Here is a 15747-nt window from a genome sequence, read left to right on the forward strand (position 1 = left end):
ACTTGACTTGGGTACTATTTACAGTCGTAGGGTACCTGATTCATTTAAAATCCTAAAATCAATCGTGTAGGGTTTAGAAACGATTTTGGTTTTGATTTTCAAACCCGTCACAATTTTCGTTACGTTTTATGAAATGCAAAAGAAGAAGAGGAGAAAGCAAATTAAAAAACAAATCTTTAACAACTCTTGTAAATATTAAAAAATTTAAAATAGGTTAAAAAGTAAACTAAAATCCTCATATATACTACCATATATAATTCTTACGTTTCTGTTTCGCTATCAGCCTCCTCCTCCCTCCTCCTCCCATCTCTCCCCTGTTCTCTGATTTTCTTGTCATTATTCATAGAGCCTACTTTGCTCTTTCTCTCTGTAATTTTCGATTACCTTATTGCTCCCACCATTGTGATTTGTTAACGAGGGTTTGATTCAAATCGAAATGGTGGAGGAATCCGTTTGACAGAGCATGTTAGACTGGCTGGCTGCCCTGGAATTTCAAAGATCAAAACCCAGTTGTGCTTACTACCTTTCTTGACCTTGTTGGGATTTATACACACTTATAATGATGAGGTCCGCTTGGATTCCCCTAAATACTTCTCAATTGCACTATTTTCTCTCCTCCTTGGTGCTATACTCTTCTTCCCCCACCCATCTAATTTGCCTTAGCCTTCTTGGAATCTTTTTTGCGACTGTTCTTTGTAGTTTCTGAATGAGATTGCATAGATTGGTGGATCCAGTTTGTGTTGAGATTGCTCTTTTGTGGGTGTGTGTTGATTTGTTTTCAAATCTTCGCGTTAGATCAGATTTCAAGTTTCAACCTGTTTTTTTTCTTCTTGTTAAAAGATGTGGGATTGTGTGTAAATAACAAGATTGCTGATCGAAATATGCATTTCCTTGACTTCCGTTCTGTCACTTGTAGAAGGCACGAAAAAGCAATGGATTTGATGTGAATCCCTCTCTCTGTTGGAGGAAGCTCAAATAGTCAAATTCAGTTGAAACTTGTAATGTAACCGCCTTGACAATAATGGATTAGAGATTGTTGGAGAGGAAGAAAGATAGCAGTTTTGGGAATCTTTGTTCCTCTTTCTGTGGGTTTTAATTCAGTCTGTTAAGAACCGGACTTTCAGTTTTCTCTGAATCTCTGGTCATCAAACACCACTGCTCCAAAACCTAAATCTAGAGAAAAAAATTAGCGCATATGCGACCCTCTCATGCTTTTCTTCACTGACCAATTAAAACTTGATCCGTACCTTCAATGTTCATTCAGAAGTGATTTGCGATTGAATCTTGTTTTCCTTTCCCATTTGTGGGTCTTATGTTGTGCTTGATTTCAATACAGGGTTACCCTGCTCTCTGTGTTTTGCTTTTTGAGGTGAATAGTTAGTGATAAAAATGACTATTGTTTTGCAGATATCAAAGAGTGAGCCCTGATGGTCTTCCTTCAAGTAATGGGAACAAAAAACCCAACTCAAGAACTACCACAACTTGCAAGCAAGACATCAATGGCGACAATGGGAGAATAATCTCTAATCGATTCCTCAGCAGCACCACTAGTTTTGAAAGTAAACCATTCAGATTCAGATCCCCTTCTAGAACAATCCAGGATGTCAATGGGGCTGTTAATGGTGCTCCGGATTCTCCTTCAATCTCTGACCACCAGAACCATGCCAGTCACAGTCCCAGCCGTGTAGGCGGTGGAGATGGGCTGTTACAGTGGGGAATTAAAAAAAGGGCTAGGGTTTCAAGGTCAGATATCCGGTCTCTGGCCGATGATGAATCATCATCTTCATCGGCCGTCAATAAGGTTCAACGGAGAGCCATGGAGGCCGACAAGATGCTGCCACCTCCGCCGCCGCCTCAACAGTCGCCCACTTCTGCCGCCTCTAATAGCAGAATTGCCAACCCAAGAACAGAAAACCCTATTTTTCTTCCAACACATCACAGGTATCCTTTTTTTTCCCATTTTGGTTTTTTTCTTTTTTCGGAAAAGAAAATTCTTTTGATTGCATATATTGATGGCTAGAGATAATGTGTAGATACCCATAAAGTTTCTTACATTCATTCATGGATTTTCTTGCTTTAATTGAAATTATCTGTCAGTCTAATTCTGGAAGATCTGAATTGTGATCTATATTTGGTTTCATTGGCCTGTTCTGTTAATCTGTTCTTCATCTGTGTTGTTGATTAGGTCAAAAGCAGCTTCCAGTAATTTAACCTTTCTATAAGAAAATAACGCGATGTTACTTCGTTCTTTCTTCAACCAAAAAAATCTCTACTTTTCTGATTTTTTTTTTCTTTCTTCTGTTGGAACTGGAAGTTCTTATTTATGAATGAAAGAGCTTCCTTGATTGTTATTTGTAGCACATATTGCTTTTCTTCTTATTGGTGGATCCGTGGATATAAATTCTGTGTTGTATTTTGTTGTTATCTGCCTTTTTGCTTCACCTGTTTATTAGTCCCTATAATACTTCATTTGCACTTCAAAGTCTAAACCCAATTTATTTTTTTCTCCCTACCAAACAACTACAACTTGTGTCTTTATTCTGGGTATGACCAGGAAATTAGAAGAGCGATCAGGCACCAGGAATGGGTCGCCGTCAAGGAGCGGAGTACGCAGTGTTTCCAGATCTTCCACTGCTGCAGCAGGGAAACGATCTCCTCCTGCCATGGAAAAAATTGACAGAAAGTTGCTTTATTCAAGGTCAGTGAAAGATGAGAAAACAAATGCATCCGTAGCTCAAGCTGCAGACACCACTCCTGCACAATCAGCACAAGAAGCCATGGCAACCAATACCAGTACTGGATTAGAAAAGAAGGGGAGTGTTGAAGTGATTGAGTGGCCAAGGATTTACATATCTTTGTCAAGGAAGGAAAAAGAGGAGGATTTTCTGGCAATGAAAGGCACGAAGCTTCCTCAGAGACCCAAAAAGAGAGCAAAGAATGTAGACAAAACTCTTCAGGTACTTGTAAAATGAAATCATTTAGTGTGGATTTCCCCTTTTTTGTTGCTTATTTTGTCCTCTAAATTTAATATCTTTTTGTGGGGTTTTGGTTTTGGGCAGTTTTGTTTTCCAGGGATGTGGCTGTCAGACTTGACCAAGAGTCGTTATGAAGTTAGAGAGAAAAAAAGTGTGAAGAAGGTAACTCCGAAGTTTCTCTTGTCAACAACAATTCCTTTCATAATAAGACCATAGATACCCCATTAGTCCTTTTAATTGACTTTGGAGACACAACGAAGACTAACAGGGTTGTTGGTCTGTGTGTTTTGGATTGTACTTTGATTTGCATTTTGCAGCGGAAGAGGAGAGGATTAAAGGGTATGGGGAGCATGGACAGTGATTCTGAATAAATGCTCTTCTCTTGCCGTCAATTTGTTATTACTTCAACCCCAAGTCCCTGTGATGGGAAAGCTCTTACCGGCTGGAGGTTGGCGCTGATGAGAGGAGCTAAACAGATATCAAGAGGCCCATCATTCTCTTCTTTTAGCATTTTCTTAATTTCAATTTCCAAAACTCAAATTGTACCTCATCCTCTCTGTATGATGCTGCTTCTGTAGTTCATTTTCCCCCTTAGTAAAGGACGTCACAGGAAACACTAGGCAATCTTTGGAAATGTTGTTACTGGATTTGAAGAAATTAGAGAGGAGTAGAAGAAGAAGGTGGTGAGGGAAAAAGATTTTGGCCAAAACCAGTGTGGTTTTATCTTTCAAAAAGGTGCTTCATGAATTATTATATTGAGTCATATTTATAAATCACATTTTTTTGGACTTCATCAAAGTGATTGTGAGAGACTTTTAACACTCATCCACATTTTTGAACTCGGTTATGCGAGATGAATTAGAGTTTTTATGGTATCCCTCTCACATTGCAAGCGGAATAAAATCATGTGCTGTATAAAAAGAAAAATGTTGATATTGTGGTATCAATGCGAGAAATTGAAACTGAGTTTCTCAATTATAATTATTTTATTTTTATTCCTTTTGGATTAGAAGAAAACTACTATTTCTTCTAATTTATAAATTATATTTTCTTATAGGAAACTCCAAACGGAGCCTTAAACAACTTGTAAATTATGATTTGGGAAATTTCAGGGAACTATGGGGAAATGGGGAGTAATGTAGGGCTGTTATTGGTACGGTTACCGTTACCAAACACGGAATATCGTTACCATACCAATTCTTTCGGTAACTCAAAAAATGTTACCGTTACCGTTACCGGAAGAGTCGGTATACCGATGGTCGGTATACCGATCGATCGGTAATGGTAAGTCGGTAATTGGTAAATTTACCAATTCTTAAACTTATTTAAAAAAGAGAAAGAAAAAAAAATACATCAAGTAGCATTGTGTTTAATAGTCATTGTATGAAAGTACAACACTTTCATCTTGCCTACAATACCAATAATAAAAGTAATAGATTAATGAGAAGGATCATTGTGCTACATGTGAATAAGAGAAAATACCTATCAATCGGAGAAAAAAAGAAAGGAGAATTCACATAACATTATTCCAACAATCTATAACGGAAAATCTTTCATTTCATTAATTTCTAATATTTTTAGTATCCGAAGTGTTTTAAACTCCATAGCATGAAAGCTAGAAGAAACAAGATAAATAAAGATAAAAGACCATAATGGAAATGGAGAAGAAAAGCATGTAATCAATACCAACAAAGCATTTTGTTATGTAGCAAACGCTGCTTTAAAGTTAATGAAATTGCTACGAGTGATATATAAATGATAACCCTAAAAATAATAAATGGTCTAGATTAAATTAGATCAATCTAATGGTCATAATTAAATAAAACTAAAACTAAAAATAATATTAATATATATTTAATATATATGTCGGTAATCGGGAAATTTACCGGTTTTGAACTTTGCTTACCGTTACCGTTACCGAAATCATCGGTAAATTTACCGTACCGAACAATTGGTAACGGTATACCAATCTTCTGTTATTTTCGGTAACCAATTGATCGGTAATGGTATACCAATGGATAATTTACCATACCAATAACAGCCCTAAGTAATGCAATGAAATCGCACAAAGGAGGAGACATGAGACATCCAAATAAAACGCTGCGTTTTGATTGTTGATGACCGATGAGGCGATGGGTCAACCAGAGAAAGGACGGGGAGGACTCGGCCTGCAATAACCAGTGATGGAAGCCCGGCGGACGAGAAATACACGGGGTCGCAATAACAGCCTGCTACCTCTCCGCCGCTCATCGTCGACTCCGCGTCGTCTCTCCAACACCATCTCGTGTTGGTATTGCGACTATAAGATATCCGCCTTCAATGAACCCATGCTCCGTTTTGGACGGAGATTTAACACAGCTTTAAGGATATGGTTCTCCATTGGCGTCGGTTTCAGCTTAACTGCACTCGTCGTAGTTATCCTTGTAAGTCATATTACATAATTATCTTTCGTTTCCTCTCTTTTGATTACTGCGCTTCTTGTAATTACAACACTGACATTTGAATTGAATTGCTAGTTTCTTGTTTGGGAACTCGCCACAGCTTTGCGTCTTCTTCCTGGAAATCCTGTATTTGAACATTTTTCCGGTGCTTTGTTGTTTGGCTTCTTCAATCCTTCGGTCTGCACTCAACACAGCTATGATGCCTTCTACTTGTTTGTGAAAATGTTGTGGTTCTTACGATCTGCCTTGTGTTGCAGGGTTATGGCCTGAGCCTTTCACTTGCTGATGCTGCCTATCTTTTATTTTCTACTATCATATCCGTGTCAGTGCATGAATTTGGGCATGCTGTCGCTGCTGCGAGGTCGGTTCTTCTCATATTTTTATTACATTCTCATCGGTCTGAACATGTGTTGGGACATGTGTTTGCTGGAATTGTATTGCCCGTTCTCTGTGCTAAATGAGTATATCTACCATTACATTCAGAATAAAATGATTTTAGATGAAAAAAATCAGATAGATGTAGTCAAAATGATTGATCAAATTCAGCTCATTGGAGTCTTTTTGGCCTGATCAGATCGAAACTGATGCTTCGAATTGTTGTTATGTGATCCATATCATTCATTGAATGGTACATAACTTCCATTGCATGGCAGTGAGAACTATATTAACGTAAATGTTTTTCAGTGTACAAAAATAACCATTCTACCAAGCACTGGATCAAAGATTATAACAATTCTATAATGTATTTTGGATTGCTGTATGGAGGGTGAGATGCTGCAACATCTTGCCCTGTTTTCCTTGATTTGTCAGTTGATAAATCTCATGTTTGAGAACTTAATATGTGAACATCTAGATTCTCATGGTTCCTACCGGTGGTGCCTTTTTTTTTATGAGCAGCGAAGGCTTACAGATGGAGTACATAGCAATGTTCCTCGCAGTTCTGTTTCCTGGTGCTTTGGTGGCCTTCAATTATGAGTTGTTGCAGTTGTTGCCGCGCTTGAATGCTCTTCGAATATATTGCGCCGGCATTTGGCATAACGCAGTGGTAGTATATTGTAATATTTTGAGTGTGGCACGTATTGCACTATATGAATTTATTTTTGCAATCTGGCTGTGTGCTTGTATTCATTTTTAACTTAGTTTCAGAACAGTTTCTGTTCTAAAACCCTTATTCTCATTTTATCATTTTCTTAATCTGACGTTGGTTTCTTTTGTTCATTTTATGCAGTTTTGTGCAGTTTGTGGAATGGCATTATTCCTCCTTCCTTTCCTCTTGTTTCCATTTTACATATATGGTGAAAGCCCAATGGTACTTGATCACAATCTTACAAAGTTTTCATGTCATACAAAGACATCCATCTGTCCACACTACACACATATGTAAATACTTATTTTATCGTGTCTACATATGCACTCATGTGGGCATGTGTTTTCAAGGGCTTGTGGCTGTATAAGTTATAGGCCTGAACACAAAGATACGTCACACACTCACATATCTATCTATGTACTTCTTTTGTGTGATATGCATTATTTACGTGTTGTGTGCACATCTAAATACCATCCACTTATGTGCTGTATTTACCTGAATAGGTTTTGGATGCACCTTCTACCTCACCCTTGTTTGGTTATCTGTCTCCTGGTGATGTCATTGTGTCAATCGATGGCAAGCATATCCATAATGCCCAGGAGTGGATGGAAATGGCTGCTCTAATTGATAAACAGAGATTTCAAAGTTTGAATAATTCAAAATATGTTAAAGATTTTGGGATCGTTGATGGCAGAACGGGGTACTGTGTTCCTAATTCAATGATAAAAGGAAAGCAAAGACTTCACCTTACTGACAACCCATCTGCCTGTCCCAATGATCTTACCGCTTTTGTATCCATTCACGGGTTTGATTTGAGTACACTAGATGATTTTAGTGAAGATGGCCATCTGAACGGAAGTCAGACTGGGCTTTGCTTGAATGCAAGGGATATTGTTAAGTGCAATAAATGTAGTGCTGAGTGGGCAACAACATCAAACAGCGATGGAAGCAACTTCACGTGTCCACAGGTAGATTTTCAAATGTTTGCAAGAACTTAAAGTCACTGCCATTCTATTACTAAGTACATATTTTTATCATTGCCATAGGAAGATACTTGCTTGAGTCCTGTTCAGTTACCAGACTCGGCATGGGTGGAGATTACATATTTGAGCTCTCAATCTCCAGGATGCTTGAAATACGGACAAAACCCCTATTTAGATTCTAATACTCTCGACTTCATTCGACAAGATTGTAGTGGAAGCTTTGTCTTTATTGGCGATGTTGTCTCCATGGCACACTCAATCCAGTTAACTGCATATCAACCTCGCTGGGCCTTTCCTCTTGATGCATACATTCCCAATGTAGTGGAAAGGAGCTTGACGTACATGTTTCATGTTTCTTTAACACTTGCTCTTCTCAACAGTTTGCCAGTAAGTTCTTATGGTGCTAATTTTTTTTCTCTATGTATTTCTGTTGATTTTACATCTAGAGGTCCAATAGCCTGCGTATGAGAGGAAGATTGTGAAAGAGAAATGTTGACTTAAGATCTATGATTCCCCTCCTAACTACTAGAATATCTCACATATCAGTAGTCATGAGGCTCATAAATGGTAACTGATTTTGAATTTCTTATGATCAAGTGTTAGATATATGTCCTAGAATGACAGTACTCAAAATGTTTTGAGTATAGTTTTTTGAACCATAGCAATGAGTGATGGTGGATTGATTTTGTGATGTTCATTAATAATTTAGAGCAATATCAATTCTTGATGTATGGGGAAACTTTTTCGGTCTGATGTCAATGATTTCGAGTGACAACTGAGAATGCTTGTTGTTGACTTTTGAGAATAAAAAAGGCAAACAACTCTTGTGCACAAGGCTCCCGCACTGGGCGAGGAGGCCGGGGACATTCTGGATGTACGTAGACCTTATTCCTACATAATGTGTGAACTGTTTCCAGGAATTGAGTATGTGATCTCTAGGGTACACCCTGTCTCGGTCACATGTTCGTATGTGGAGAATGGACTGCCTATTTATGCATACTGCTAAATCTGAGTGCCTTCTGGTGTGATTATCTGTTTCTATTTCTAGAAACTGGAAAGATGAGTTAATTATTAGGAGGTTCAGGTGGCTGCAGCAAAATTACAATGTCGTTCATATTGTTTTTAAGTTTGCGAAGAGTCATATCTTTTAATCATGATTTATTTTTTCATTTTATTGTCCTCTAATTGCAAAAGCTGTTGCTAGGTATATTTTCTGGATGGCGAATCCATATTGGAGATCGCTCTATGCCTCTTCACTTCAATAGGACAAAGGAAGAGGGAAAAGGTACTCCAAGCATGTCTTTTGGTAGGGACTTTCATTTCTATCCTTGCATTCTCGAGGTTGTTCATTGGCTTTTGTAAACAGATATACTCTTGATGTCTGGTTTTTTTAAATATAATTTTGTATGGTTTAGCAGCAGCATACACAGGAAAGGCATATGATAATTAGTTGTTTGTAAAATCAAGAGTCTAACGTGCATGCTTTGTAGACTATATAGCTAATCAATAGGGAAGTATTGTTTGCCATTTTGTAATATGCATATCCTCTGGAATCAAAAAGGCTGGAAAGTTAAATCTTAGGTTCCATACTTCCATCTCAGCGTTGGTGGAGGGCAATAAGACGTGTCCTGTTTTCAACAAATTTTTGTGGCTCGCTGACATTAGTAATCACTCAAGACATTTTCATGTATGCTTCTAAGAAGGAAAAAAAAAAGATTTTAGATCTCTGGGAGACATCCTCGTGTATCTTCTGCTGTCAGTACAAAATGGACATTTTGATGTTGTTCATTTAAAGTACAGGATAGTGAAGCTTATAGCTGTCCAGGCATGGGCCCATGGCCAGTAACAGGTACTGGGATTATTCAATTAGAGTTGTAAGTAATTTCCAAAGATGGAATATCGCTTCTTTATGGTGGATCAGGTTACTTTGCTGGTGATTTGTGACTAGTTGATTCTTCTGGCCTGCGAATTTGGTTTTTGTTCTTGTTTTTGGTACATAACGAACCCTCAGATTACTCTCTGGAAATGACTTAAAGTTATTAGTATTTGTTCTCTCTCAGGAACAGCCAGATTATAAACATTTGAAAGAACTTAGTAGAAACCCAGCTAGTTTATACTAAGAATATTATTTAATATATCTTGGGAAAAAATATTTTTTTGTACACTAAAGGATAATTTATACCACGTAACAAAAGGAGACTCGGGTTTCTTTCTTGCTGACTTGGGATTATTGTTTTTATTCCTTGCACTTGCTCTGGTGTCTCTTCCATTTCATTTGTATCTGAGCTTTCTAGATTCTCCTCCACAAGTCGACCTCCTTTCATAGGCCCAAGACACGGTGGGCAAAGTCATTTTCAAGCGGAGACACAAAAGCAAAGGTTTGGATAAGGTAATTCCATTTCTAGCTCTCTAGACTCTATATCCATGTGAAAGTGTTCCATGTTCAACCTTGAATATCTGCAGAGAAGCTTATGTTCTCTTAGTTCTGTTTAAACCTATTCCTTACTACTGCTAACTTTATGATGCTTTGGAATAATCTTTCATTGGTTTCATATTCCACTTGAACTAGACTTGGGCTCTCTACATGAACACGTATTATTGTTTGAAAAAAATTGTGGTGATGACTAGAGAAGAATATCATAGTCATTAATTAGGGCTGTCTATTTGTATGGAACCCAATAATTGGTCTGTTGAATTTGCCATCGTGGTCCAATAATATGAGTTGGGTGGGCTAGACAGTCCTGACACGTTTGTTCAAGTATCTGGTCTGGTCAAGGAAATTCCTGTTTATATTTAGATCAACCATGTGTGTGATGCAGGTCCACACAAATATCATTAGTCCTTAAAAATGTGCAAAAATTTCACACATATAACACAAACGGGGAAAATAAGTATTTTTACCAAATATTCCCCAAGGGGGAAAAAAAGTATTTAATGTGTAGTAGTCTGTTAGCATACCTGATGACTTCTTGGTTGCTCCATTTTGGGCTGCAATGCTGTGCTGATCATTTATGACTATCAATTCAAAGAGTACGAATAGTTATACCTCTATATACATATATGCATATGATTCGAGTGAATTCAGGGTTCCACGTGTCTCAAATGATGCACGTGAAACGATAATGATGGAGATCATATATGCACTTGGTGTCCTAGTTATTCAAATTATTAAGTTGTACGCACAAAATTTCATGTGCAGCATGTGAGACATGTGGAGTCTACGAATTCTTGTACGTCCAATTCATGTGCATCATGTAAAGTCATATCAGTGCTAAAAGTTTGGATAATTGAAATATTAGCGGCTGAAATCCTTATCATAATAATAATAATGTAGGTGTTGGCAAGGGTTTTGTGGAGGAACATGGTTGTATGAACCATCATAGTTTTGTGTGTGGTCAAGGGAGATTATGTTTGTTAGTTGCAGGAAAGGTTTCACGCCTTACATGATGCATGTTGTGAGGTGGGGACAAATTAATGATACTAGTCAGAGTCTTGTTTTAAAAAATAAAAATAAAAAATTTGTTTGCTTTTTATGGGTTGACATTTAACTTCCATAACTACCGGGTCTATCCCAGCACATGCGACTGCCTTTATGTACGAGTATGCACACATGGATCTGACAAATATACACATCAACGGCCATGGCTGAATCATTGCCACATACGATGTCGACCCACGACCAAATTGAACCCACACAAACTTTTTCTTTATCAATGCACATGGCCATAGACTCTGACTGACTGGAGAAATGGCAATAACTGAAACTGTTGCAGTACCTAGTCGAACCCTCAAACACTAGTACACTACTCTTCTTTCCTTATATATATATATATATGTATAGAAGAATTCTCACATAAGGTGTAAAATAAGAGTCTATGTTTACATAATTGATTTAAAACGGGACTTAAAACAGTTGACCCCACTTGTCATCTCATTCATCCACACCATTAAAACGTAACCCTTATTTTGCACCTTTATATTTGATTATTATGTGAGAATTACTATATATATATATATATTCATGAAATAAATTAAATCTAAAACCTTGAATCTTTCCGGGTCGGGGATCAAAGTTCAACTTTTTACATGAACACCCTGCTACTTGACTTATCAATTAAGAAAAATGCGACAATCTAATCTAAATATCTGAGGTTTACATGAACCAATTGTTCTTTGTCATAAAAAAAAAAAAATCTATATAGATGATGAGTAAGTTGCTAATCCTAAGATGATGTTGTCGGCAAGAAGCTAGACAATGAGAATTGAGAGGTCACCAACTATATCTATTCTTTTAAGGAGGTAAAATTTCCTCCTTATTTCCATCTTTATGGTGGGGTTATAACTTGTAGGAGATTCAGAAAAGAAAAATGGTGGCTTCGTTGTAATCTTGTAACCTTTCTTTCTATATATGGTTCAGTGCACCAATAGTTTGGCCGGATTAAGAGCAGTCATTGGCGGGATTCAATGACATTAGTGTGTGTTTAGTCATTAATTGCTATATACCTATGATTCTATATCTATCTTATTGGTTATGTAGTTGTAGAGTTTATCAAGGAACGGAATCACGTGCCTTAAATTCTCTAGTAACTCTCGAGTGAATTACGGAATTGTGGAGTCCCAGGTGCATGAAGCAGTGGTTTGTGTAGTGCTCCGTGTTCTAAGCAAGCGTATCTAAATTTAATTTTTTTTTTGTCTTTTTTAACTGTATTTTCGATATTTTCTAGTCAAATAGGATAGTTATGACTTATGGGCTTGTTTGATCCTATGTGAAATAATCTTATTTTATGCTTTTGTCTACCGACTTTTCCGTATTGGGCATTAATTGCTAATTGGACAATAAATGGGACACTCTTTTAATAATAAAACTTTAGGCAAAAGGTAATTTTAATCCCGTAACTATTGATTGTTTTTCCTTTTCGTCCCTTAGTTTTTTTCTCTTATTTTTGTTTCCCAATTATGAGAAAGTACCATGTTTGTCTCTCGAATAAATCCGGCGACGAAAAAATCCAACGTGACATCCTATTGTTCATCGGATCAGATTTCTCCGACTTGTCACATAGGTGTCAGGTAAGCATTTTCCGATCTCAATCTCACTTGAAGGACGAAAATGATACTTTTTAATAGTTGAGAGACGAAAATGGGAGAAACAAATTTATGGACAAAAATGAAACACGTCCCATGATTAAAGGGACCAAAAATACATTTTTGCCTTAAACTTTATGGAAAATCGTGATAGCTAGTAATTGAAAATCTGGAATATATAGTAGTAATGAATTGCTATTAGATAAAGTATTGCGTAATCTTAGAATGGATTTGTCGGTAGGAGTTGGGTTAGGTAGGACCCATAAAACCGTACAAATGAACGGTCAACCGTCAACCAACTAACAAAGATAAGATGACCACGTGGCCCTAACGTGGCATCAACTGTCAATAAACCGACAATAACCGTGCTTTCGTCCTATCCTACACTCGTGATTGTAACTCTCCATCACAGGATACGCGAAAACCACGCGTGTGAGGGAAAGAAAAAAAAGAAGCAATGCTACGCTCCGTGTGGTCGCCGATGACCTATTCTATTAGCATTATGATTTTAGTAAAGCATTTGAAATAACATATACGTTAAAAAGTAGCATATAAAAGTTTTGGGTCAAAAGGTCGCACAATTTTGTTATTCTTGAGTTATTATCATTGGTTTTGAGGTTAAAAAAAATGTTGGTTGTTGAGATGGATTGCACATTTGTTTATATTTCATTCGGTTTGGTTATGTCAATATGACATAGGATATAGTCTTAACACTCCCCGTAAATTTGTAGTCTGAGTTATTTCAGACCCGATAAACGAATAGGTAGAAATCATTTCCAAATAAATCGAGTTTTAATTCTAGTATCATGTTAAAAAAATTAGCTCAAACATTGCAAATCAATATTATTTACTTTTTGCCAAAAACTTACACGATTTTGTTTTTCTAGGACCTTCGTCATTGGTTAATTATTAGGCCCAATATACTTTTACTTATATGTCATTAGATTAGGTTATCCCAATCTGATATGAGATAAATCGTAACAGATTCGAAGATAATGGAATTCTCTTGTTCTTTTAGTCAATCCCACTTTTTTTCTTTTTTTGAAAATGTTGCGAAAAAAACAAGGAATTGTGCATTGCATTTGAGTTCTCACGCATTGCAAATTCTTTTTCTGTCTTGTCTTGATGGGGGCTGTTCTGTTCAAAATTTGAAAGTTGAAGAAGATAAACAATATAAGAAAAGTAGTAGAAACCTAATGCAAGACAAATTAAGAATCCAATGAAGAAGAAGAGGATTAGGTTATTCTTTTTTCTTATGAGTTGATACCTCGAGTCACGGGATTGTCAAGACGACAACCTCTTGTCAAGTGTCAACATATGCATGGTTTAGGATTTAGGGTTCAGAGAGACAGTGTTCAAAAAGTAATTAATTGGATTTGGCCACAATATATTTACTTACCGTTACTTTATGACTTAGAAGATTCGATTTGATTCTACGAGGAAACAACATTTGACTATGTGATTAGTCGGTGAAGTCATTGATTAAACCAAACATATAAAATAAAAGTAGTGAGGTGGCAATATTATATTGGTATAGATTGTGGGGAATTTGTTGACCGAGTCTTCTAGCTCCCTTGACAATTGTGTCCGTTGTGTGCCTTTTCTTCTGGATTGGTGATAACCTTTATCGTCAATCTGATATATCCATTGTCGGTAAATTGTAATATGCTTGGACCTAGACTTGTTCAACTAAAATATCTAATATGTTAACCGGTTATATGGTTGGCATTTAGAGGGCGAAATGAGCGTGAGATGAAGATGAGAATCATACATTCTTTTATTTGGTTGGATTTTGGGATGATAGAATCTCAAACTCATTCTATCCTCTATTCTCTCTTGGAGAGTATAACAATGCTCACAAAAATGATGAGAATAATTATTTTTCCTTGTGGAGATTGGCTTTAATATACAAAAAAATCATTATAATTTTATTACATATTATAATTCTCACAATTATACTCAGTATTTATTTCCTACTCAATATAGCAGTCCTTTGTGATGTTTTGGCTCAATTCTGCGTTTCTGGATTGTTAATATATTCATATCTGGATGATCCATCCAAACGGCTACAAAAGTTGACTGGACAGTTGACTCCAGAGGCGATTTTTGTCAGGACGGCTCTTTGAGTGTTTGGACACCTATCTTAGATCTATGCGCGATCCAACTATATAAATACAAATTTGTAAGAGTTTTTATCCTAATTCGCACATACGTTTGAGAGTCGCCCCTTTGAGAGATAATACATATTTTGTGAGTGAGAGAGAGCTATAAGGGCTTGATCTTGTTGTATTGGTGGATTCTCCACTTTGTTTTCTCTTCTTCAACATAGTGCAAATATCCTCTACCGCCCGTTGATGCAAGATTTACGCCGAACCATGTAAATTCCGTGTCTCTCTATTTACTATTGCTTTTGATTATCTGCTTGCTTAGTGTTTGAGTGTTGATTTAGTCAATTTATTTGGTGCTATTGCATGTGTATTTGTGAATTTAGCACAACCGTCTTTATCTTATATTCATTGTCACACTCAACTCATATTTAGTTATTCACCTCACGCTCACGCTCACGCTCATTTCATTATGAACCAAATAATGAGAATCTTGTGAAATTGTGAATAGTTACATTTACGTACGTCTAGTTCTGAGTTGTGACTAATTTGGAGCCGGCTCTAACTATCCCTTTGGAGAGATGGCTTGTCTAGATGGAGCTTACAAGGCTACACGTGTAAAGCTGACGTTGACAAGTCAACCTTCCCACCAACTCCCCTAAATATTTCATTCTTTAAAGTTATTTTTTTAAAATTCAAAATAAGTGCCAATTTTCACGACCAATGAAATGATGATGGCAGCGAAACGCACGGCGAATGGCGGAGATGGCGCCAGTCAGCAACACGTGTCATCTCCTTAAAAAAAAGCTTCAATCTAGAGCACCACGTAATTTTATTTTTTTTTTAATTTAATATTATAAAGAAGACGTGCAAATTATATACTCCTATATATTCAAAACATTTTTTTTTTCTCATACGTGCTTTTCAATGACCGTTAGTCGTTAACAAAAGTGAAAAGATATATATATTTTTTTGAAAAGATATATTAATTAATAGAAAGGAATGATTAAATATTTAACATGATAATTAATTAATTAATTAATCTTCTTGGCTAAGCTAATTTAACACTAACTT

General features: G+C 36.7%; 2 protein-coding genes across 2 annotated transcripts; both read left to right on the forward strand.

Moving 5' to 3' along the window:
- The first annotated feature begins 271 nt into the window (after positions 1–271).
- LOC120005537 lies at positions 272–3773 on the forward strand. The gene is made up of 5 exons (XM_038855223.1): positions 272–567; positions 1408–1941; positions 2555–2957; positions 3060–3137; positions 3293–3773. The coding sequence occupies exons 1-5, from the start codon at positions 560–562 to the stop codon at positions 3344–3346; spliced, it is 1077 nt and encodes a 358-aa protein (XP_038711151.1). The 5' UTR covers positions 272–559; the 3' UTR covers positions 3347–3773.
- A 1254-nt stretch (positions 3774–5027) lies between these two features.
- Positions 5028–9021, forward strand: LOC120005535 (membrane-bound transcription factor site-2 protease homolog). The gene is made up of 8 exons (XM_038855222.1): positions 5028–5398; positions 5492–5593; positions 5674–5777; positions 6314–6461; positions 6645–6725; positions 7007–7471; positions 7550–7873; positions 8691–9021. Exons 1-8 carry the CDS (start codon positions 5159–5161, stop codon positions 8862–8864), a joined length of 1638 nt encoding a protein of 545 aa, XP_038711150.1. The 5' UTR covers positions 5028–5158; the 3' UTR covers positions 8865–9021.
- The last annotated feature ends 6726 nt before the right edge of the window (positions 9022–15747 follow it).

Source organism: Tripterygium wilfordii, chromosome 9, assembly GCF_013401445.1.
Source record: "Tripterygium wilfordii isolate XIE 37 chromosome 9, ASM1340144v1, whole genome shotgun sequence".
Lineage (NCBI taxonomy): Eukaryota > Viridiplantae > Streptophyta > Magnoliopsida > Celastrales > Celastraceae > Tripterygium > Tripterygium wilfordii.

What these genes read in the sequence shown, in the direction of transcription:
- LOC120005535 (XM_038855222.1), top strand. Translation starts at nt 5,159, where the DNA reads ATGGAAGCCCGGCGGACGAGAAATACACGGGGTCGCAATAACAGCCTG. An exon ending in CATGCTGTCGCTGCTGCGAG is followed by an intron (nt 5,778 to 6,313) that starts GTCGGTTCTTCT and finishes TTTTATGAGCAG; the next exon opens with CGAAGGCTTACAGATGGAGT. An exon ending in TATATGGTGAAAGCCCAATG is followed by an intron (nt 6,726 to 7,006) that starts GTACTTGATCAC and finishes TTACCTGAATAG; the next exon opens with GTTTTGGATGCACCTTCTAC.
- LOC120005537 (XM_038855223.1), top strand. An exon ending in ATGTAGACAAAACTCTTCAG is followed by an intron (nt 2,958 to 3,059) that starts GTACTTGTAAAA and finishes GGTTTTGGGCAG; the next exon opens with TTTTGTTTTCCAGGGATGTG. An exon ending in AGAAAAAAAGTGTGAAGAAG is followed by an intron (nt 3,138 to 3,292) that starts GTAACTCCGAAG and finishes TGCATTTTGCAG; the next exon opens with CGGAAGAGGAGAGGATTAAA.